General features: G+C 49.4%; 2 protein-coding genes across 2 annotated transcripts in view; one reads left to right on the top strand and one right to left on the bottom strand.

The window, feature by feature from the left end:
* SPCS2 (signal peptidase complex subunit 2) overlaps nucleotides 1-1,395 on the bottom strand; it is a 12,902-nt gene extending 11,507 nt beyond the window's left edge. The window contains exon 1 of the mRNA XM_006028053.3: nucleotides 1,340-1,395. Coding sequence (XP_006028115.1) covers nucleotides 1,340-1,378 — 39 coding nt within the window. The 5' untranslated portion in view covers nucleotides 1,379-1,395. The remainder of the gene's footprint in view (nucleotides 1-1,339) is intronic.
* A 3,113-nt stretch (nucleotides 1,396-4,508) lies between these two features.
* The window catches only part of XRRA1 (X-ray radiation resistance associated 1), a 27,132-nt gene continuing 8,393 nt past the window's right edge, over nucleotides 4,509-23,247 (top strand). The window contains exons 1-11 of the mRNA XM_014522010.2: nucleotides 4,509-4,620; nucleotides 7,124-7,266; nucleotides 7,738-7,809; nucleotides 8,554-8,626; nucleotides 10,055-10,152; nucleotides 11,700-11,833; nucleotides 13,910-14,014; nucleotides 15,478-15,728; nucleotides 16,661-16,701; nucleotides 20,089-20,226; nucleotides 22,596-22,689. Of these exons, the coding sequence (XP_014377496.2) occupies nucleotides 4,527-4,620; nucleotides 7,124-7,266; nucleotides 7,738-7,809; nucleotides 8,554-8,626; nucleotides 10,055-10,152; nucleotides 11,700-11,833; nucleotides 13,910-14,014; nucleotides 15,478-15,728; nucleotides 16,661-16,701; nucleotides 20,089-20,226; nucleotides 22,596-22,689 (1,243 nt within the window). The 5' untranslated portion in view covers nucleotides 4,509-4,526. The remainder of the gene's footprint in view (nucleotides 4,621-7,123; nucleotides 7,267-7,737; nucleotides 7,810-8,553; nucleotides 8,627-10,054; nucleotides 10,153-11,699; nucleotides 11,834-13,909; nucleotides 14,015-15,477; nucleotides 15,729-16,660; nucleotides 16,702-20,088; nucleotides 20,227-22,595; nucleotides 22,690-23,247) is intronic.

Below are 23,247 nucleotides of genomic sequence, written 5' to 3'. Positions count from 1 at the left end.
CAGGGATGCCATCTCCAACCAACACAGCTGTGCTGGTACAAAATTGGAGAGTGTTAGTTAGCTGTGTTAGTTTGAAGTCAAAGTGGAAGGCAGAGTAGATTCGTATGTGTGCGCACGTGCAGGGTAGATGTGCACCTTATACCTACACACTAACCAAAGTGTGCGTGTGTAGGGTATGTGCACCTTATACACTAACCAAAGTGTGCATGTGCGCACGTGCAGGGTAGATTTGCACCTTATACTTATACACTAACCAAAGTGTGCGTGTGTAGGGTATGTGCACCTTATACACTAACCAAAGTGTGTGCGTAGGGTAGATGTGCACCTTATACACTAACCAAAGTGTGTGTGTGTAGGGTAAATTTGCACCTTATACAATAACCAAAACGTATGTGTGCGCACGTGCAGGGTAGATGTGCACCTTATACCTACACACTAACCAAAGTGTGCGTGTGTAGGGTAGATGTGCACCTTATACACTAACCAAAGTGTGTGTAGGTGTGCATGTGTGCGTGCGCGCATGTGCGTGCAGGGTAGATGTGCACCTTATACGCTAACCAAAGTGTGCGTGTGTCGGGTAGATGTGCACCTTATACACTAACCAAAGTGTGTGTAGGTGTGCATGTGTGCGTGCGCGCATGTGCGTGCAGGGTAGATGTGCACCTTATACGCTAACCAAAGTGTGCGTGTGTCGGGTAGATGTGCACCTTATACACTAACCAAAGTGTGCGTGTACGTGTGTATCTGTGCGTGTCTACGGACACAGGCGGGCCAGGGTCTCTGGGTCAATCCGGCGTCTTTCATGAGACCAGCGAAACCCTTGTCAAAGAAGTCTGCACGTTTCCAGGCACGGAGGCCCTTGCTCGGCCGGGGGAGTCTCTGACTGACGAAGGGTGCTTGTACCCAAAAGCTTGCAAACATCTTTCCCCCCAACTATTTCGTACAAGACACCGGACTGACGACGAGTCGCTGGCCTACCCGTGTATTACACTCCCCCCCCGCCACCCCAGCACCCTCCACCAGCATCTCGTGCCGGGTCCGCGTGCCGGGCCCACGAAGCTCGCGCTGTTTCTATCGGCTCTGCCAGTCCGCAGCCCCGCGCACTGGATCTGCCACACCCGACCCGACCCGACCCGCGCAGCTCCCCGCAGCCCCGCGCCGGGGGATCCCCTCGGGGCGCCCGGGGGGCAGAAGGCGAGTGAGGGCCGGGATGTCTCGAGGGATCATCGCGCCCTTCCCCCCCTCCAGCCTGGGCCGCGCCCGGCGCCTCCGGGGAGGCCGGAGCCCCCCACACGGAGCGGGGAAGGGAGGAGAAGGGGGGAACCGTTCCCCGCCGCACCTTGTCCAGCAGCCCGTTGCGGCCTCCCCTCGCCGCCATCTTGTCTCCTCCGCGCCCCCCCACCCCCGCGGTGGCCTCGTGGGTCGGGCCCCCCCCCCGGTGACATCATGCGGTATCCCCCTGTGCCACTGGCGTCATCATTTCATCATGCAATATCCCTCGGTGCCATTGACGTCATCATTTCGTCACGCAATGCCCCCATGCTGTGCCATTGGCATCATCATCCTGTCATGCAATATCCCCCCCATGCCGTTGGCGTCATCATTTCGTCATGCAGTGCCCCCCCCATGTGCCACTGACGTCATCACCCCCTCATGCAGTGCCCCCCCCTCCCGTGACATTGGTCCCTCGTGGCCATGGCTGGCGGCTCCGTCGTGCCTCGTTCTGTCCCCGCCTTCGCCCCGCGCTGCCTCGGTCACACAGTGTCCCCCTCCCCTGCTGACAAGGGCCCCCCCGAGTCCACCACTTGCGGTTTTGGGGATGGTTTTGTTCAATGTCTTCATCAGCGAGCTGGGAGATGGGATGCGGTGCGCCATCAGCACATTTGCAGGCAACTCCAGGCTGGGGGGAGTAGTGGAGACGCTGGAGGGCAGGGCTGGGATTCAGAGAGACCTGGACAAATCGGGGGATTGGGCCAAAAGGAGTCTCATGAGGTTCAACAAGGACACGTGCAAAGTCCTGCACTTCGGACGGAGCAATCCCCTGCACCGGTGCAGGCTGGGGTGATGGCCTGGGCAGCAGCTCGGCAGAAAAGGACCTGGGGGGACAGGGGACAAGAAGCTGAATAGGGGCCAGCAGTGTGTCCTTGTTGCCAAGAAGGCTAACGGCATCCTGGTCTGCAATGATAGGTGTGTTGCCAGCAGATGGAGGGAAGTGATTCTTCTGTTCAGCGCTGGGTAGGCCACATCTGGAGTCCTGTGTCCAGCTGTGGGCCCCCCACTACAGAAAGGATGTGGACACATTGGAGAGAGTCCAGTGGAGGTCAACAGAAATGGTTGAGGGGCTGGGGGACAGGACTGGTGAGGAGAGGCTGAGGGAACTGGGCTGATTGAGTCTGCAGAAGAGAAGACCGAGGGGGATTGCATAGCAGCCTTCAGCTCCCTGCAGGGGGTTGCAAAGAGGATGGAGCTGGACTGTTCCCAGTGGGGGCAGATGACAGGACAAGTAGCAATGGGCTCAAGCTGCAGCAAGGGAAGTTGAGGTTGGATATTAGGAAAAACTTTCTCGCTAGCATAGTAAAACACTGGAACAGGTTACCTAGAGAGGTGCTGGACTCTCCATCCTTGAAGGCTTTGAAGACCTGCCTCAACAAAGCCCTGGCTGGGATGATGTAGTTGGGGCTGGCCCTGATTTGAGCAGGGGTTGGAGTGGATGTGACGTCTTGTGGTCCCTTCCAACCCTCCTTTTCTGTGAGTCTATCTAAGGCCAGCAGCACCAGGGTCTGCCCTCACACATATCCTCTGGCATTGGTATTATGTATCCTTAGCATTATTGCACACTTATGACATGCCCAGTCCTTTGCATTGGTATCCTGCAGCAATGATGCACTGCTTCTTCACGCTGCTTCCCATCCGTCAGCATACGAGGGATGTCAGATTGCTCCAGACTCACCTCAGAGTCTCATGGCACTGCTCTGCCAAATGCAATATGCAACTCTCCTCGAGAGCCCCCAGCCCTCTAGGCAATGTCCTGTGTGGATGCTGTACCAGTTTCCATGGTCTCACATTACCTCCGTCAAGGTGTGACTGAGATGACATGGCTTCCCCCAGTATTGCAAGCTGCTGCTACAGCGAAGGCTGCTTCTCAACAGATGACCCATTCTGTGCTTCTTTTCACACCTTAGTATCAGCTGCACAGAGCATGTAGCTCTTCACTGACCTGCATTGGCATCGAGCTATCAGCGACAGTATGGCACATGTATCCCTCACAGGCATCCTGACCCTGTCGTTGCACCACCCTACTTCCCTGGTATATTTAGGAAGGCATTGTGCATTCTTCATTTTGTATAGCCCAGCCACCTCTGTCATCGCTCTTTAATTTCTTCAGCTATTGAGCTTTCTTTTGTAGGTCTTCTTCTGTATGGGATTCTCATCAGTCTCTGCAGTGACTTCTGAAGCATTTCAGAGCAACTGTTTTATGTCGTTGCTGAGCCACATCACTGACATCAGCGGGATCCTCCTCATAGATATACCTAAAAGCATTGTCACATCACGCCCTGATAATGTTATGTGAAATGGTGCTGGGCCACATCATGGGCTTGACACATGCCTCTGCTGTTGAATGGAGGCATTGTTAAGTAGCTCAGAGCAATGTCTGGCAGCTCCGGTCTTTTGCTGAATATCATTGAACAGCGGCAAAGCAGCTGCTTGCTGAGGCTGCACCAGCACAGAATTCAAAGTCCTTGTGCTGTGTGAAAACAGCTTCTTCATGCACTGTGGCAGACTTGCATGGAAATGTCGACCTGTTTCAAAGCACGTAGAAGTGACATGGAGACGACATTACACTGCATTGGAGAATTCAGGACGGAGTGGTTGTTGCAGTGACAAGCCACCCCAAGTACAGGTAGCCTACCTGATCCTTCCATTTAAACAGCATCATGTTGTGTCAAAGCACCAACATATTTTGATTTCATTGAAGGAGGCCAACTGCAGACTTCAAATCACACCCTGTCCTACACCACAGTCCCCTTGTTAAAGTATAGTGACCTGGAGTCATTTATGGGGAGAGGAATGAAAATGGCTTTGTTTTCGGAGCTTAGAATACATACAGCTTCTGTTCAGTCTATGAAGGTTTTGCACCTCGGCAAATGGAATCACTTATTCAGTGCCTTATTGTTGGTTTAAGAGGTCAGTTTGAAAATGGTGGTACTATGTGGCTTGATTAGGCCTCAGAGGAAGCGGGTAGGGAAAAAAAGGGACACGAATTAAAAGACAGGAACAATGTGAGTCATATTCTGCATTGAGTGAATCATGAACATTCTGTTATTTTGAAGGCAGATTTACTGTCTGAATCTTGGCACCCCCATTTGAACATGTTGGCCCCATTCTCTCTATCACAGTTTACACAGCATCATTCAACGTCTGTTCAGTGATCTGGTCCAGTAGTATTGGCTGCCAGGGAAAGTTTTAATTGTAGGTGTAACTTATTTGTACCCTGATCTTTTAGTAACTTTGCAGATGACTACAAGATGATGGCAACAGGACTGTGCAAATTGGACAATGGAAGCAGTTACGCAACCAACTGCTTCCCTGCCAGGAGCATCTTGCAGACAAAAAATGAAGGTAACATTGCTTTGACAGCAGCTAACTTGAAGCCACACAGCAGAAGGAAGGCCTGTCGGATTCCAGGCTTGTGATTGTTAAAAGCTTGGGGCTGGATCCTGAGCTTGTATAAATCAGCAGAGTACCATTATTTTCACTGAAGCCCTCTTGATTTACACTAGCAAAGGGTTTGATCCTTTAGCTTTTCCTTTTGGTGTCTTTTCATCACCCATTTGATTGATATATGCTTCAAGAGCTGAACAGCATTCAAGCTAGGAACTCCAGATGGCTGTTTCAGTTTGCATGCAAGAATTCTTGCTTTTGCATTCATTTAATATTGGAAAAGTCACTGACTCAAGTTCAGCCTTGGTTTAAGTTGTTGCAGTTCCCATTGACTTCTGTGGGAACTGTCTCTCTCTACTCGTAGGGCTGAATTTGATTCAGTGTGATAAAATCAAAACAAAGTAACAGAGGGTGACTCCAGTTTAAGTGTCAAGTGTAAAAGCATTATTTTTCACTGGCTTGTTTTATACAGGGCCACACAGTGCTGTAGAAGTAACATCTTTCAGTATTTGAACCCAGCTCTTGAGAATTGGTCTAGGATTGTGTGAACACAGCTAATTAAGACTGTGTCTAAACTAGAGAACTGAACTACCAGTAACTGAACAGATGGGAAGTACCTGCGGTGCACTGCGGCCACACTGATCACGCACTTCTCCTTTACGTTTTGGCTTGTATCTGCGTTTGTTCTAGAGTGCCATCTCAGCAGCATTTTCCTTTTCTTGGCTCTAATACGTTTCCCAGCACAGCTTCATGAAGTAGTGGCCCACCAATTTCAAAAGGCCTTTTAGCAACCCATAGGAAATCGAGGAAAAATCAGGTTATGTTCTGGTGAGATGCCTTAAGTTTCTGGAAAGTGGTGCTATTCCCAAGTCTTTTTCTCCAGCTGGAGGCCAGGAAGATCATGCAGCTTTTGTTTCCTGCTTAGCCAGAAGGGTTTCTGCTGCCTCTCTGGAAGAGTAGTTATGAGACAGCTATGTGGAAATAGTATGGATTTCTGGAAGCATGGTGGAGTTTCTCAGGAACCTATTTGACTGTTTTTTCTCCTCCCAAAAAGCCTTTTGAAATTTTCTGTGGGCTGTTGCTTCAGGAAACTGTGCCTATCATTGTCCGTTATCAAATGAGCAATTTGGCCACAATGATAATGCACAGTGCCAGTTTATACGCAGGGCAAAACTGCTGGAAGCAGGGCAGTTTGTTACCACATCGTACCACTGGTACTTACTTGAATGCTAGGTTGCATGTTCACTTGCTAATGGCTCAGTTCTGCGCATACATACAATCGCGGAGTCAAAATTCCTACTCAACCTGGATCTGTGCCTCTCATTGCAAGGCTGTATTTTAGGGGTACCTATTAGCTCATAGCTTGTAATTCTTTGGGGTTGGGACCTTGTCTTCATTTCTGTCTAGAAAGGGTGAATTTTGTTTTACAAACAGAACAGAAAACTGCATTGTTTTCACTATAGCTTAGGTCTGTGGCTTTCAACGATTTTAGACTCAAGGCATCCCTTGTTAGACTCGAAGCACACCTTGGAAAATGCCAGCTCTTATGTTTCTCTCGTTTTTTGACTGTAACAAAACAATACAATAGTTCTTCTATTGCAAAGAACTCATAAATTCCACAGCGAGTCAGAATGGTTTTGACAATGTGGATTCCTGTTTGAAATCTCTGGGTTTATTCTGTGAATCGTGTGAAGTGGTTTGTACACCTAACACTGCTAATTTTGAGTGGCACCCTTAAAAGGATCTCACAGCATCCTAGGGTGCTGCAGTTGGGACTAGGAACAAGACAGAGCAAGACAGGAACAAGACAGAAAGTAAACTCTCTTGTTCCGTGTATAGACAGAACCAACCACAATAAGGTTCTGGTCCATGGCTAGCACCTTTAAAAGTTATTCGTATGCCAACGAGCATTATCAGAATCTGTAAAGCAAAGGAGCACATTATGAAACCCTGTTTAAATGTCTCTGAAAATGTTCCAGTGCTTCCCTGGATACACTGTGAATAGTTGTATAATCCACCATTTTAATGCTCATTCCAGCAGGAGTCACAGCACGATGAGAGAGTGGGAAAGGAGCTTTAGAACAGCAGCCAGGGAACAGCGTGTGTTCCTTACAATTGCTTTTTGCTTTGTTTTATGTTCTTTTTTCCCTGGGATTGATTTGCATGAGAGTCAACACTTATGAAATACTTAGAAATCATTAAAAAAATCCAGGATCGACATTTAAAAAGTAGTAGAATTACGCGCTTCACATCTCCAGTCACAGCCTGGCTATTCTGTCTTTCTTGATATGGTCGCTAATTATTTTCTTTGTAGGGCATTTATAAATGAGTACTTTGACCGTGTTTACATCAGAGCAATTGATGAAGTGCTGAATGGGCAGTCGGTGCTCTATAAAAGGCATATTCTGAAGTTTCTTGGCCACATTGAGCTCTGTTCTAATTGTGTACGTTCTTAACTCAGGGGCTGGTCACTGGCTGGTGGCACATAAATCTAGTCAGGAGAAAAGAGTGGTAAAAGTGGCTTCACTGTATATATCAGCGCTCCAACCCTGTATAGCTGTAGAAGAGGTCGTTGAGGAGAATGTCCTGGATGGGCCATTTCTGGTGAGTGTAAACCATTTCTGTCGAGTCGTGCCTCAGTGACTCAAGATATGATTAGGTTTGCAGGTAAAAATAATATATTTGACTGGCACTTCTGAAATCTGGTATTTGCTATTACAGTTGCCCTCACTTCACCCTCTCCACTCTGTTATTATGAGTCACTTGTGCTACAGAGAGGATAACATCTACTAGTTCTAAAATCTTGAAGGATGTTGTGATCAGAAAGCTTCAGTAACTCAACTCAGTGGAACAGCTTGTGTCTGCTTTTGCCCTTGCACTGGTTTTATTGATGTTACAAGTATTACATGAGGCCAGAAGCATCTGTCTTGCTATTAAGTCGTAATTTAGGCATTAAAACCATTTAATCCTTCATCCTCATTTTCCCTGAGCTTTGCTTGTCGTGTTGGTGAACTGCCAACTATCACATTGCTTCTCTAGGCTGGATAGTGTTATCCCTTTGGTTTGTTCTCCCAGATGAAGCTTCATGGTGTGAAGACACCTTCAGATCTGTGTTCTGTGAATATAAGCAACAAAAACCTGGCATTGGTGAGTATGAGATGCTCTCTGAAAGGAACATAGAAAACCACCTGAAATCTTGAGAGAGATTCACTAAGCTGGCCTTTGCAGGTTGGTGTTATAGGCAAAAAATGTGTGAGAACATGGACCCTTCTTCCCCTGCAACCATTCACTGGCTTGGTGAGATGTGTACTATCACTATGGACTTAGTTGATCTCTTGCCTATTAACACATATGACCCTCTCACCCAAGCTTAGTGGTGCTTTCAACTTGTCAACTGTCCTAGCTAACGGGGAAAGGTTAAGATCCAGGTACAGCTTTCCTGTGGGATGGTAACTGGTCCACTTGACAGGGAGAAGGCTCACGGAAGTGCTGATTGTCCTCCAGTGCCTTCCTATAATTCTCCCTGCATGCACAGAAGGGTAGGCAAGTATTCTTGCAATTCACTGGGAAAGAATCATAGAGTGGCACAAGAAATCATGGGATATGGCCCCTAGTGAGAACATGCAGGAGTGCAACACCAGGAAGGAAACACTAAGCAGGATAAGGATTTGCAGCATGGTTGCTCGCAGCTGAGCTAGGCAAGTACACATGCTCAGACATAGATATAAATCACTCACAGTGAAGATGCACATTAGGAGCTTGTTTTCCATTTCTGTAACAGCAGAGTAGGGTATGACTTTTGGAAGACACTGCAATAGAGATGTTGTGAGAGTTAAAAAAAGACTCATTGATTTCAAACCAGGCTGGTTGTTTTCCTTTGTACTTTCTCAGGTCAAAGATGATGACTTTGAGCAGTTTGACTCTGTTGCTTATGTCAACGCTACAGAAAACCTCTTGACATTAGGTAAGGAATAATGTTGTTGGAATGGAGATGTGTCCCAGAAATATGGGAGCAGAGATAAGCTTGTCTCAGTGTGTGGCTAGAGCCTTAATTAGGCTTAAACCCCCCCACCCTGTACATGTAGCACTTCTGTGCAAAAGAACTTCTCCCCACCCATTCTAGTAGATTCCCTTGCAGCAGTTCTTATAATGATACCACTTAGCTCTTATATGAGTGTTTTCATCAGTAAATCTCAAAACCTTTTCCAAAGGAAATTGGTATCATTATCCCATATAACAGGAGGGGAAACGGAGGCACAGAGCAGTGAAGTGACTTGTCATGTAACAAGTCAGTGGGGGAGCTAGGAACAGGACTGAGTCTCCTGAGTACAACTCCAGTGCACTCTGCTCCGTTAATAAGTAGAAACCTAAAAAATTGTTCAGCAGAGATCAAGGCATTTTAATGGGTCCTTCTGAAGAGAAATTATATTTGGCTCTGCTGTAGTGTAGAGATTGTGTTAAGGTTCAGCTTGTATTTTCCTACAAACACATCCAGGAATAATATCAAGAGTATCCAGGGTGATTAAGGTCAGCACATTTTTGAGGGGGAGATGCTTCAAGCTTCAGGGCTTCAGCCAATCACTAGTTCTTGCTAATCAAAATGAGAGCTACAACGGGAGGCAAATTACCACAGCTGCTTATCCAGGTCTTACTTCTTCCTCTGAAGCAGTGGTTACTGACCACTACCAGAGAAATCCTACCAGAGACGCTGGGCAAGACACGGGGCACTGGGTTATGTGGAGTGCGGGTTTGATTGACTTTGACAAGTTCTATATTATATTGTACCTGTCTGAGGCTTCCTACCTTTACAGTGAAACGTGCATAAGAGAGCATGCTCTGCTCCCATGTATCCCACTTGTTTCTAAAAGAAAAGCCCGTGACACTGGAATTGAATGGTTAGACAAGGCAAACTTAATGAAACCCTTTCCAAGTTGCTTTGCTGGAGACAGGATATTCCATCTCAGTCTCTTATCCTTGTTTCTATTTCTGTGTGCCTTTTTAACATGAATGTCCTGGTGTGTCTGTCATGGAAATTAGCAGGCCAAGGTCTCTGCATGTAGAATGATGCCAAGCTTGATTTAACTGCTTCATGTTGCATCTCAGTGAGATCATTTTAATAGTTGGACTCTCTAGGCCACTCCTTCCTTCAAAATTGACACAACAGCACCTCCCTCTAGAAAGCCACTGTTCGTTTTTAAAAGTTGGTATTTTCAAAGGAAAAGCTTTACCCCTCGACCAAGCATTGGAAATAGTTGCCTTATTTCTTCCCCTCCCAGGGAAACATGGTCCCACTCTTGGTACTTTGCCCTCATGTACTGTTACAGCCAGATGTGAGTTACTTTTTTAAAGTTACTGATTTCTCATGTAAATATTGTCTCTTTTATCAATATAGAGGCATTCCGTAAATTTCCAGGATTACGGGAGCTGGAACTTTCCTTGAATGGACTGAGGCATCTGAAAATCCAGGCTGGGGAATTTCTGACCTTGGAGGTAAGATTGGGAGAAGGGGGGGATCTCTAACTTTCTAGCCCCACATTCAGGGTACAGCTGGGGTGGTCACAGCAATGTGTATCTATGTACCATTTGTTGTGCACATTATTTAATGAAGAATGTAGAGGGGCTGGAGCGGATGACCCTTGAAATCTCTTCCAACTCTGCACTGTGCAGTCACTTACAAACAGGCTGTGGGGTCCTTGGTTTTAAACACATGGCGACAGCGTGACCCAGCCCACCTGCAATGGCACAACTGATTAGGGCATGGTGCACAGAGTCAGGACACCTGGCCAAGCAGCCCACTTGCTGCATGATATTGCTTGATGTTCTCCCCTCTAGGTCTCAACTATCCCGTGTGTAAAATGGGGTTGACTCTAATGCCTCACGCACTTCCCCGGAGACATGCTTTGAGGCACTCCTCAGGCAAAGGCGCAGCTATTGTGGCTCCAGGTGTTGGCCATTCTCAGTCCTTGTGCCCCCTGCAGCCCTGCCAGAGAGAGAGAGGTGTCTTTTCAGACCCTATGAGGCGCATTACAGCCCCAGCAGCATTGCCCCTGGGTTCAATCACTGACTATGTTTTGGGAAACAAAATACCCATTTGGACTGGAAGACCGAGAGGCAGGAAACAAGCCCAAGAACTTCACCTCAGCAGGGTCAGCATTGAGCCCATCACACTGATGGCTGGGCAAGAGCAAAGCCCTTACAGACATAGAGGATCCTGTTTTAAAGACCTCAAGTGACCAAGAATCCAGCATGTCACCCGGATATGGGAAATTTCAGCTTTCTCTCTCTTCCCTCCACAGCTGCCATCTCTGGGCTCTGCTGGGTGAAGCAATCTCTTTACCTCCTGTACCTCTTCCCACTTTAGTGTAGGAGGTTGGTTGGGGAAGTGGGTCTGAGGTCCTCTTTACACCAGCTAACTCAGCAGCCTTAGAACTTTGCACTTTCACTTGCCCATCCAGGGGGTGAGTTGCTCAGCTGGGCTGGACAGGGTGATGGGCCAAGCTTAAGTGAAATGCATTTTGGACAACAAAATTTTCAAGGCCCTTTTGGCCAGAACTGTGCCCCATCGTTCCATCTGCTACACCCTTGCTAGCAGAAATACGATTTTAGATCAGTGGCTCAGTGTGATCTTGGACCATAAGGTTCTTTGTGTAGATGGGGCCCGTCATTGCCAAGTATCCCCCCATTAAAACTCCATTCTCCCCAGTGCCCTGCTCTGGCTCTATCACACTCCATGGTACACCTTCCATGAATGAACAACAAGAATACTATGTTGTCATAGCTGCTGGATATTTTATTGCTGAAAAATGAAGTTTCATCCTACAATCAGTATTTTTTTAGGAAAAGTATAATTTTCAATGTTATAGACATATTTTGTTTTTTAAATCAAATCACATATCTTCCAGACCAAGTGCGTTGATTATGATGAGGGAAAGAAACAACTCTCTTCACAGGGCTTAGCAATAAAGGATATCAGCAGAGTCCAAACTAAGTATTTGTTCTGCATTAAATCAGGACTTTCTCTTTCTTGTGGTCCCTAGTTACTGGACCTGTCTTACAATAATTTGTCTCCTGAGGATGTTCGAGCATTGGGAGTTTTGTCTCAACTCAGGGTTCTTCACCTGACAGCCAACGGACTTCAATCTCTCCCTCCCGACTTGGTAATCTCAGAGGAGTAAGTCCTGAAAACAAGACAAACTTTAAGCATTAGTGGCTTGACCTGAGTAAAGTCAGGCCATTATATGAACTAACACTACTGTCCTATGTGAGAGACATGCTGCTGGGGTTAAGGGGATGATTGTGTGGCAGGTAATGTTGTTAAGTTGATACAGAGCCATTGTCATGGCTGGCTGGCAGGGGATTTAACCTCTCTTGACAGCAATTACCTCTTGAAAATGGCAATCCTTTATTTTTTTTTTATCAGTGAATAGCCTCACAGTAGCTGATACCTAGCAGAGGGAGTGAGACCCATGGAGAGGGAATGGCCAGTTTGTTAGCTCCACAAACACACAGGTTGGCTGTGGCAACTGTAGTGCAAGGAGAGCTGTGGAGATTGCAGACTGTGTCAGCTCCAAGATCTGCTGGGAGTTGTGGAGAGCCTGGTCAGACCAGAGATCCTCCTTCTCGTCCTGTGGGTCATCTGAGGGGGAATGACATAGCCCTCCTACCTAGACAAGGTGCTGAGTATGGAAAAACCCCCCAGCTGTTGTCACATGAGGCATCCCCATTAACTCCAGTCTCATCCCTTTCACCCCAGAGGCGTCTGAGGTCAGGGAATGTGTGCAAACTTGTGGGTAGCTTGAACAGAGGCTGCGCAGGCCCCACTGGCTCATTGGCGCCGTAGCATCTTCAGTGTCTGAAGCCCAAGTAATCAGAGAATAAATCTGCAGAACCAAGGGGTTGGGCTGAAGGAGCCAATGCAGGGGGGTGCTTTCCTGTAACTGGTGGTGATGATCTAGAGTCTGTCTTGTAAACCCATTGCTCACACGAGTACACTTCCGTCATGTCAGTACTACCCTTGAAATCAGTGGGGTTCCCACCTGAGGGACGGGGACTCGCATCAACTTGGCCAGACTGGATCCTTTCTAGGCCTAACCCCAAAGGCTTGACTGTCAGGAGTATTGAGTGCCCTTAGCTCCCATTGATCCTGGTGGCATCCTGGAAGTGAAGGGTGATCAGGATTGGGCCTTTGATGCTTGCTCAGACAAAACTCCCCCTGAAATCAGTTAACCTGACTGCCTCATATGGGGCTTTTGCTAGAGCAAGGACTTCATGCTCAGCCCTGCTTCCTGTGAAACTGGTGGCAAAACCCCTTTTGTCATCTCAAGGAACAGGATCTGCTCCTTCAGGACTGGTGCCTGCTGTCAGAGGGCTTCCAGAATGGCTGGCAGGTGCCATGGCTTTAGTTTGTCACTGTCATAAGTGCCACAATAAAAACAGCATAACACATTGCGTCATGGCTACAGTATATAGTATGGTTCTGCTTATTGATTGTTAATAAAGACTTGGTTCAGTGGTGCTCAACCTTTTTGCCTGGTGCCTGGTCTGTCCACGGGCCAGACCTGGCTGGTGTTTTGGCATCTGGGGCAGGCATGGTGGAGCACCTTCAGCTGGGTGGGGGGTGGGAGGTGGGCAGCAGTCCAGCCTCAATCTGGCACTATTGGAGAAGAGGGCTTGCCCTTGCCCCAACCCAACCCTATAGAGTGGGAGGGGGCATGGCTTGGCCCCAGCCCAGCCATGTGGAGACAAGGGGACATGTCTAGTTGTGACCTACCATGCAGGGCTTGGGGTTTGAGCATTTGGCAGAGGGGAGGGTAGCTGTGTTAATTGCTACTGCTCCCCCACCACGAAATTTCCTGATCTGTGGGGATGCCATGGCTGGAGGTTGAGCACCCCTGGCTTAGGTGATAGTAAATAAGGGATTAATAGTTAAGAAATGTCATTCAAGGGATAATTGTTACACATTTTTATAAGTCCCAACTGGTCATCCACCAAGAGCACGTGTGAGGTAGTTACTTGTTTATAACATGGATTAATCATTTGTTAACTCTCCACATGCCATTTATAAATAGGTTGTTAATACAACACATCACCTCAAGTGCACTGTCAGATTTTTGTATGCAAATGGGAACAGATCAGGGCTTGTATCACTGGTTCAATTGTATTTTCCCCTTGCGTGACAGCTAGCGGGGTGTTTTCTGCTGGTCTTTGTCAGCGTGAATTATTAATGAGAGTCCCTTTATATCTGCAGGGGTAGTTCTGCTCCACCAAGGTTCCCATCTCTAGAAATCTTGTTGCTGGATGACAATGATCTTTCTCACCCGAGTGTCTTTGTGAGCCTGGCTAATCTTCGCAGGTAAAGATCCTTCTGCCCACCGCAGACATGTGTGATCGCTCTTGGCATGCCCCCATCTCTGCCTGCTGCGCCCCACTGAAAACTGTACAGAGAGTCAGGGTAACTGCTTGAGGGGATTTTCCTTTCTACTTTGCCCAGTCTTGGGATCTGGGAATCAAAGGGAACCAACAGCACAGTGAAAACCACCAGCTGCCCTAAGACAGACAGGTGTATTTGCTGGTACCCAAGGCTCTGCATGACCTTTGGGGAGTAACTGAGGCTGTGAGTGAGCTTTCCTGTTCTTTGCAGGGGTTTAGCTGCCTCAAAAGGCCCAGCACTTTATTTCAGTCTAGCCAGGTCAGGGAAGCTGATGCGTAGACTCCATTTGATGAAGCATTTGTATTTGTTATTTCTGTGTCCCTTGTAGTGGGCACTGCATTTCACAGGCAGCTGTGCCAAAGAGGGTACAGCACAGCCCCACCCTAGGAGATTCCTGGTGGGGGGTTGTATTGCGAAGGTGCCAGCTGGTGATGTGTTTTATGGACCCAACGGGATTTCGGAGGACACCCTCGGTAGAATCCTAGTGGGAGCTAGTTGTGGGCGCACTGTGTAGCTAGGGAAAGGCCAGGCATGAAAATGCCAAAGGGAGTGGTGAGGAGAACCTGGCTGAATACCATTCTGTGCTTTTGATGCTCTTTAAACCACCAGGCCCTGCACAGACACTGATCTGCTCAACATCCTCTGCCATGGGTTGGTATTATCTGTTCCTGCGCACAGCTCCCAGTGCCAACATTAGCTGCTGGATCACGTTTCCTCCCAGCAGATTGTGTGCTAGGAAGGTGCCGGGTCTGGCATTTTGTCCTTCCTCAGCTTTCATGGAGCAGAGCTTCCAATGGCCTGTGAGCATGAGGAGGGGAGGAACTACACTGAAGCAGGTAGCAGCAGGCAGGAACCCTGGATTTTATACCTGGCTCTTTAGCAAACTTTCTATGTAACCTCAGTCCAGCCACCCAGCCTCTGTGGGCTTCAGTTTGCCACCTGTAAAATGGGAATAATAACACTTCTCTTCCTCACAGCATGGCTGAGAGGGTAAAACAGGCAATGGGTTGCGTGTTGCTGTGGAAGGACAGCGAGTGAAAAATCCTTGTACAGCCCCTTTTAGGCAAAGCTGAAGAGCATCAAGCCCACTGCCAGCAGGCCTGGTCTGCTAACTCCTGAGCATGGCAGTACCCAAGCTGGTCTGAGGGATGCTGGACTTTCCTGACTGGTGCTAAACATCTTCTACTTCTCTTCCTCAGCGGGAGAGAAGGGTCCTGTGCATCTCCCAGGATTGTGATCTGTATTTCAGGGATAGACAGCAGCTGCCTGGGTGCTAGGGGAGCTCACAGCTCCATGTGCCTGTGACAGCGCTTAAAAGAGGGCGATACTGGTGCGTGTGCAATGATGAGGTCTCAGGCCTGCCTGTCATTTCTGCTTTTGCTTAGCCTGAAGCAGCTGAATCTGGACAAGAACGGGATTTCGAAGGTCCCATACCTGCATCAGAAGGAGAATTCCCGGTTCTTCCTCTCCCCTGATGTGGCCAAGATGGGTACCAGAGCAGAGGCAGGGAGCAGGCTCTGGCAGTGGCACAAGTGGAGACAGCGAGGTGGGGCAGATGGACACAAGGAGCCAAAGGAGAAGGGAGGACAACTGGAATACTTCATCTTACAGAACAGCAAGGATCTAGACAGGACAGGTGAACAGCTCTGCTTTGCCTTTGCCCCCTTAGGGCCTTCTCCCAGCTCCTGCAGAAATCATTGGCAGGTTTTGTGGGGGGGAAAGATCAGACTTTTTCACCCACTGCTGGGCCTCTCTGGAGCTCCTCACTGTGCATCAGTGGGTACAGCTACATGCGGCAGGATTCAGACCGCATATGCTCAGCAGCATTGGAGTAAATTAGGGTTAGGAATTCCCTGGGGGAAGGGTGGGTGAGACCAGCCAAGATAAAAAAAAAATAGCAGGAAAATAGAGCTCCTCCATAGAGAGTGCTGCGGTGGGACATCAGATGAGATGGTTATAAGAAGTACACCCCCTCCCTCCCCCAACCTTACAACGGATGCGGGTAAAATCCTGGCCCAAGGGATACAGGTATTCAATACCAAAGTCCCATTGACTTCCTCTTCCTCCAAAGAATGCAATGCATTCAGCAAGCCCGCTAAATCAACTCCTGCTTCTAGCCTCAGTGGATGTGTTGCCATTGAGCCAGCCTTTAGCTGGTACTAACTGGTGTTCTTGTGGGCAGCCTCTGACAAAAGACGTCACCTGGAGATTGTCTCTTCGGGGATGCCTACACCACAGCAATGCTCCAAATCCAGACATGTGCCAATGAGGGGAGGCCATTCCAGAGGGTCCTGCTATGGCTACTCTCCAGACTTCAGTCTCTAGCCTGGCTGAGAGCAGCTGCTGGGGATGTCCTTTGGGGCTTCACTGATGCAGTTCCAGGCTGGGAGTGTGCAGATGAAAGTAGGTGGGGTGTGCTTGGGAGTGGCCATGCTGTCTCTGTGCAGCCACTGAAGGTGACTCCAGCATGGCCTGTATCCTTCAGATTCCCCTGGGTATGGTAGCAGCTAAGACAAGTCAGCTCCATGCAGTTGTACGTAGAACCTGTTTGTTTGTGCTTTGTTGCAGAGGTCATCTTCACTTCAGCCTCTCGAGAGCCACCATCTCTGGTAAGAGCTCCCCTGCTGGTGTACGGCTCAGGGCAGTGATTCTCAACATGGGGCATGAGACTATTGAAAGTCAGAGTTCTCCATCTGGATCTTAGGGCCACCCCGGTCGGGTGGCCGATGGCGGTTCCGGGGTCCGGCTGGTGACCGGACAGATGACGCTCACACCAAAGATAGACCCCCCACACAAAAAATCCGGGGGGGCCCGCCACTCACAATTGGGCGGCTGGGCTCCCGAAAGTTACCACAAAAATTGCGGGGGACAACTAAAAGAAAAACAGGGTGTGCATGTGGGGTCAAAGGTTCAAAACGAGTGCTCCCCCGGGGGTCAGTGAGCAGAGCACCCCAGACAGTGCCCACCGGCTGACAAACTGCTTCAGCTTGCCGGCAGCTACTGCCCAGTGGTGCTCTGCCCGGAGACGGGCGCGAAGGACACCGAGGAAAAACGCCCCGAGGTGACCGGGAGCCTTCCCGCAACATGGGGCATGAGAGAGCCTTGTAAGAATGCCACAGGGTTCCACAACATATTAGCACTGTTAGATGTGCAAGCACTTCGACAGGCTCCATAGCCCACAGATTTCAAATAGGAATCCATAGTGTCAACACCTGTCTGCCCTGCTGTTGGCTTTCAGAGCTCTTTGCCATGGAAGAATAGCTTTGTTATTTTTCCATAGTCAAAAAACAAATGAAAGCCGAGAGCTGCCATTTTTGGAGGGGAGCCTTGAGTCTAATGAGCTTGAGGAACACTGGCTTGGCATGTGTATTGCACAGTTTCCTCTTCCCTAGGTTTCTTTCTCTGTCAGTGTTAGTCTTTTTCTGAATTATTTTTTGCAAGCCCATTAGATAATGCTGAGCCTGGTCAACCTGAATGATTTATGACTAGGACCCACCATTGTCAGAAAGGAGCCTTCTCAAAGGACTTCTCACTAAACAGTGAACATTTCACCTACATCTGCTGTGGCTTCTTTAAAGGGAGAGCTGTGCAAAATACTGCTCACCCAGGCTTGGAGTCAAAAACAGATGCAAGCTTGCTACCAGCTTTTTCAGCAGAAGGGATGTGTCTGCTGTCTAATAGGTCACTTAGCCAAGTCCCAGCTACATGGTTATATGCAGGGGAAGTCCGGGGTGTTTCAGCCCATGCTTCTGCTTTCTTGCCCTAGGGCCAGAACGTAGCTAGTTGTAGAAGTTGGGTCTTGTTTCATGCCTGGTACATCTGTCATTTTGGATGGAATATGCACATTGGTGTCTGACCCCCGCTACATACTGCTTGGCTTTTCATAAACTAGCTGCCACCCTTGCAGCAAAGCCGAGTGAAGGAAGAGGAGACCCCTGGACACTTTTTGCTCCATAGTCCAGTAGTTAGGACACTGACCCAGGGAGCTGGAGACCTGGGTTTTGGTCACACTCAGCTAGAGGGCATTTGAACCTATCTCCCCAATTACTAAGAAAGAACAGCGCCCTCCCAGGCTGGGCTTGTCTGAGGGAACCCTTCATGGCCTCCCTTGAAGCTGACCTACTGGGCAGTCAAGTCACGTGGCCAGGTGGTGAGCAAGCAGGAGAGAGTTTGGCTGCAGCCTAGTCAGGTAGGGATGCCTGGCTCCGTCCTTGAGCCTTTTATATTGTTGTTGAATAAAAAGCATAAACAGTCAGATCCTAGGGGCAGAGGTGGGCTTGAACCTCTGTAGCAGCATAGGTCCTGGAACCCAGGTTTCCAAATTGTGGACAAGCTCCCAAACCTCTAAGCCATCCTTTAGTTAGATGGAGGCTCCCCTGCTCTACAAGTCCATAAGGCTGTGCCCTTGGACGATTAGGAGGCTCTGACTATGATTCCACGTGGTCAGAAACACCCAATTCATGGCTGCAGGGAGAAGTGTAAATGCTGCTTAACACCAGGAGTGGGGTGGGATTTCAGATCCCCATCCTGCGATTCCCGTTGACCACCCAATGCATCCCCTGCAATATACGTGGGTGGGTGGGATGCCCAACTAGAAGAGACCCCAAAACATTTAACAACTCAGAATTATACTTCAGGGCCTGAAATTTAGGTTAGGCTGTGCATACGCGCCTTTCCGACTCCCTGCAACACTTCTTACCCGGTTGTAAGCGTGTTCTAGTGCTCCTAACTGGGCCCGGTTGTCCGTCAGGATCCAGGGTTGCCATTCCCTTGCTGTATGACCCTGCATGCATTTTTTGCCTAATATGTTAGACCTGAGGGCCTCAACTTAGGCACCAAGATCCATTTAGGCACTAAAGCAGCACATTTTTTCAGAGGTGTTAACACACAACTCTTTAGTATCACAGGTGCAACACCCCCCCCAGCCCACCACTATGCATGAATGTGTGCGTGCTCATGTGTGAATATGCATGTGTGTGTATACACATACGTATAATAAAAGTAGTTCTGATTCCATCCAGGAGAGGGGAGTGTAACCCACATCTCAAATATTATACAACCAAGTTGGATGTATTTCAAACTGCAAGGCAGTTCCCCGTCCATCGTCATGTGACATGTGAAAGGCTCTCACAAGGTGCCCCAGAACTTGGTCCTGCAATGGCACAGTCTTCAAAGAACGCTGTTTTAAAGTGCATTTTGGTTGCTTTTTAAGTAACAAGGAGGAACTGTATCAGCTGCTACTGAATATCCAGATAGGAAGGGCCAAGCTATATTTCCATGAAGAGCTTTATACAAAGGTCTCTAAATGCTTTACAAATGTACAGCAATTCTCAGGAAAGAAGTACGTATAAGCAGTCTCTCCTCTTCTGCTTGCTGTCATCAAAGTTGCTGGACCACCCAGGAGGTCACACAGTTTTCCCCAACATGACAGTTCCACATCTGCCTTGCCAACTCTCAGCACCAAGGGAAAAGCGAGTTACACAGACATCAAATGGTCAGATTCAGTGCCCCATTTACATTGATAAGGGCCATGCTGCTCTCTTAGTTGCTACTGAGATGTGTCCGACCAATTCATGATGCCTGCCTGTGTCCAGTTTGTACAAGAAGGTGTTCATTGCATGCATAAGCATTTCAAATGAAAACTTTGAATCCTGGAGCCCAAGAGGTAGCCATCAGAGAAAATTATCCACTGGTAGGTTGGTACCCATTTATCCCATCTCATCTTTTAAAGGTAGAGCGGTTAAGTGGCTTGTCCAAGGTCTCTCAGTCAGTCAGTGGCAGAGATGGGAATGGAACCCAGGCATCCTGGTCCCTGTTCCTACGTTTTGATCATCACGCTCCATCTACTAACGTTGTACATTTTTCTTTACACTTAATGCCTTGCTGGTGGCTGTTAGGGCACGTGGGCACTGGAGTGGATTAGATGTTGCCATATCCCCATTACCTCCTGGTATGACATCGGATCTCCCTTTCTTCTGTTCCCCTCTTTCTGGTAGGATATTTCCGACAAAGGGAATGACCAGTCACGCCCTGCTGACTCTGAGGCTCTTCCGGCAGCTTCCATGAACACAATGAACCGAGACTTCGTGCCGCCCTTTCCAGAACTGAGGTCTCTCAGCCTGGCCAACAACAAGGTGGTTCAGTCCCTGGGGTGAAAGATTTCCCTTGGTCTGCCTTGGTGTAAGGATAAATCTGGCAGGTTGAGGGGACTTTGTGAGAGCGCAGGAAGTGGGAGCTGCCATTTCTCTCCCGTGTGCAAGCCCTAGGCTTCCTGGGGAAGCTCTTTGAGAAAATTATCCAGGAGCACATCTGCAAGGGACCAGCAGGGGAGACCATGCTTAGGGGCAACCAACATGGGTTCATTCGAGGCAGGTCCTGTCAGACCAACCTGGTGGCCTTCTATGACCAGGTCACAAAATCCTTGGACATAGGTGTTGTGGTGGACATAGTCTTTCTGGACTTTAGGAAGGCCTTCAACACTGTCTGTCACCCCGTTCTCATTAAGAAATTAGGTGACTGGCATTGATGAATACACAGTGAGATGGGTCACAAATTGGCTGGAGGGCCGCACCCAGAGAGTGGTGGTGGACGGGTTGTTTTTGACCTGGAGGGATGTGGGCAGTGGGGTCCCCAGGGCTCGGTCCTCGGACCCGCGCTGTTCAACATCTTCATCAGTGACTTGGACAAGGGGGTGAAAAGCACCCTGTTCAAATTCGTGGATGATACTAAGATGTGGGGGGAAGGGGGCATGCTAGAAGGGAGGAATAGGCTGCAATTAGAACTGGACAGGTTACAAGGGTGGGCAGATGAGAACAGGATGGGATTCAATACTGACAAGTGCGAGGTACTGCACCTGGGGAGGAAGACCCAGCAGCACACCTACAGGCTGGGGAACTCCCTTTTCACCAGTGCAGAGGCAGAAAAGGATCTTGGAGTCATTATTGATGCCAAAATGAACATGGGCCGCCAGTGTGGGGATGCAGTCAGGAAGGCCAACCGCACCTTGTCATGCATCCACAGATGCATCTTGAGCAGGTCCAAGGAGGCGATCCTCCCTCTCTATGCGGCACTGGTCAGGCCGCAGTTGGAGTACTGTGTCCAGTTCTGGGCGCCGCACTTCAGGAGGGATGTGCACAGCATGGAGAGGGTCCAGAGGAGGGCCGCTCGCGTGATCAGGGGGCAGCAAGGCAGGCCCTATGAGGGGAGGCTATGGGACCTGAACCTGTTCAGCCTCCACAAGAGAAGGCTGAGAGGGGACCTGATGGCCATCTATAAACTGGCCAAGGGGGACCAGCAGGCATTGGGGGAGTCCCTGTTCCCCCAAGCACTACCAGGAGTTACAAGGAATAATGGCTGTAAGTTGACTGAGAGTAGATTCAAACTAGATATCGGGAGGCGCTACTTCACAGTCAGGGTGGCTAGGAGCTGGAACCAACTTCCAAGGGAAGTGGTGCTGGCCCCTACCCTGGGGGTCTTCAAAAGGAGGTGAGATAATCACCTAGCCGGGGTCGTTTGACCCCAGTACTCTTTCCTGCCATGGCAGGGGGTCGGACTTGATGACCTACTTAGGTCCCTTCTGACCCGACCAACTATGAAACTATAGGCATGATTTCTTGGTGGAGATAGCTGGTCCTGGCGGACGTCCTTGATGGGACCTCTTACCCACCCCAAGGGTATGTTCTTTACCCTGTGATGCTGATGGGCTTGGAAATCTCAAGTCCCTCGTATCAGACTTGCCTTGTTTCACCTGCGGTCTCTGGTGAATCAGTGACTTCCCTCCCGGCCTATGCCATATGGTTCTTAGGAGCCCCTGTGACATTGCACTGGTAGTAGCAGGATCAAGCTGCCTGCCTGCCTCTGGCCCAGAAATCCGGGGTGCTGGCCTGGAAACTGCTGCCCCTGCTACATTCATGTGGCCTGCATATATGCCTGCTCCAGTTGTCAGCTGCCACCAGGTGCAGGACAGTGTCTAGCCCTGCCCTGCCCAGCCCATGCAGCTCAGAAAGCAATGGGAGGTTTGGCTGTGAGTGCACTGGTATAGAGCAGGCGCCTTCTCCCTCCTCCCTGGCCTTGTGCCCACACACGCAGCTGGGCGGCTGCAGTGCTTGAGGGGTCAGGCTGGCTCTCTCCTGGTCCTCTCTCACCTTCAGGCCCAACCGTTGTTGTCTCGTGTTATGTCCTGTGATTCCTCCTTTCAGATAAGGAGATGCGACTCATGGAGGCTGCACCTCCCAGTATGTGCCGCTCCACATCGCCCTGAGCAGCCAGGCTGCAAGAGAGGAGGGTGCCTGCACCCTCCTCTGCTGCCAGAGTTTGTTTGGGTGTGGCACATGATCTCAGTGCCTTGGGGATGCAGCTTATCTCTGGATCCTCTGCATCCTCAGTTGCTGCCTGGGGCGTTCGCACCATCCTGTGCCCCAGTCTCTGAGGTTGTCCCTTATCCAGCACAGCCACTTGGGAGGGGACCGGAGGCAGTTCTGCTGGACAGTGTTTTATCTTGCAGATTGAAAGCGAGGAGGACCTGCTTCCTGCCGTTCTCTTTCCATCTCTGCTGGAGTTGAGCTACTACGGGAATCCCCTCAGCACTTCCAGGAGCGGTACAGTGTCAGCCATGCACCCTACAGGGAACTCTCCCATCTCCTTGTATCATCCACTGTCCCGTGTCTTAGACTGTATGTCTTCCCTTGTTCTGCACTGATATGGCACCCGGCCCTAAAGGGTCCTGGATGATGGCACTGGAGCAGCGGTGCCCAGCCTTTTCACCCCATGGGCTGGATGGGGGGTGCTGGGTTGGATCCCATCCATGGGCCTGATCCACCACATCGTGCTGGCCTGGCCAGGGTCTGATCCATCCGCACAGGGCTTAAAAATTTGACAGTGGAAGAGCAGCGGCAACATTAATTGCCACCGCTCCCCTACTACCAAATGCCTGAACCCATGGAGAGCTGTGTGGGCCAGGTGACGTGGTTCCTCAGGCCAGATTTGGCCTTCAGGCTGGGGGTTGAGCTTCCCTGTGTTAGGGTGGTGCAAAGAATAACAGGGCTTGATGTTTTGTGAGGAGGGAACCCATGCAGGGGAGATGCACTCAATGCACAAAAGGGTCTGCCCCACACAAATACTCAGTTCCTCACTAGGGCACCAGGGCTCACATTGTG

The sequence above is a fragment of the Alligator sinensis genome, unplaced genomic scaffold, assembly GCF_000455745.1.
Source record: "Alligator sinensis unplaced genomic scaffold, ASM45574v1 scaffold594_1, whole genome shotgun sequence".
Lineage (NCBI taxonomy): Eukaryota > Metazoa > Chordata > Crocodylia > Alligatoridae > Alligator > Alligator sinensis.
The sequence above is the reverse complement of the archived record's forward strand: the minus strand, read 5'-3'. Positions and strand labels throughout refer to the sequence as shown.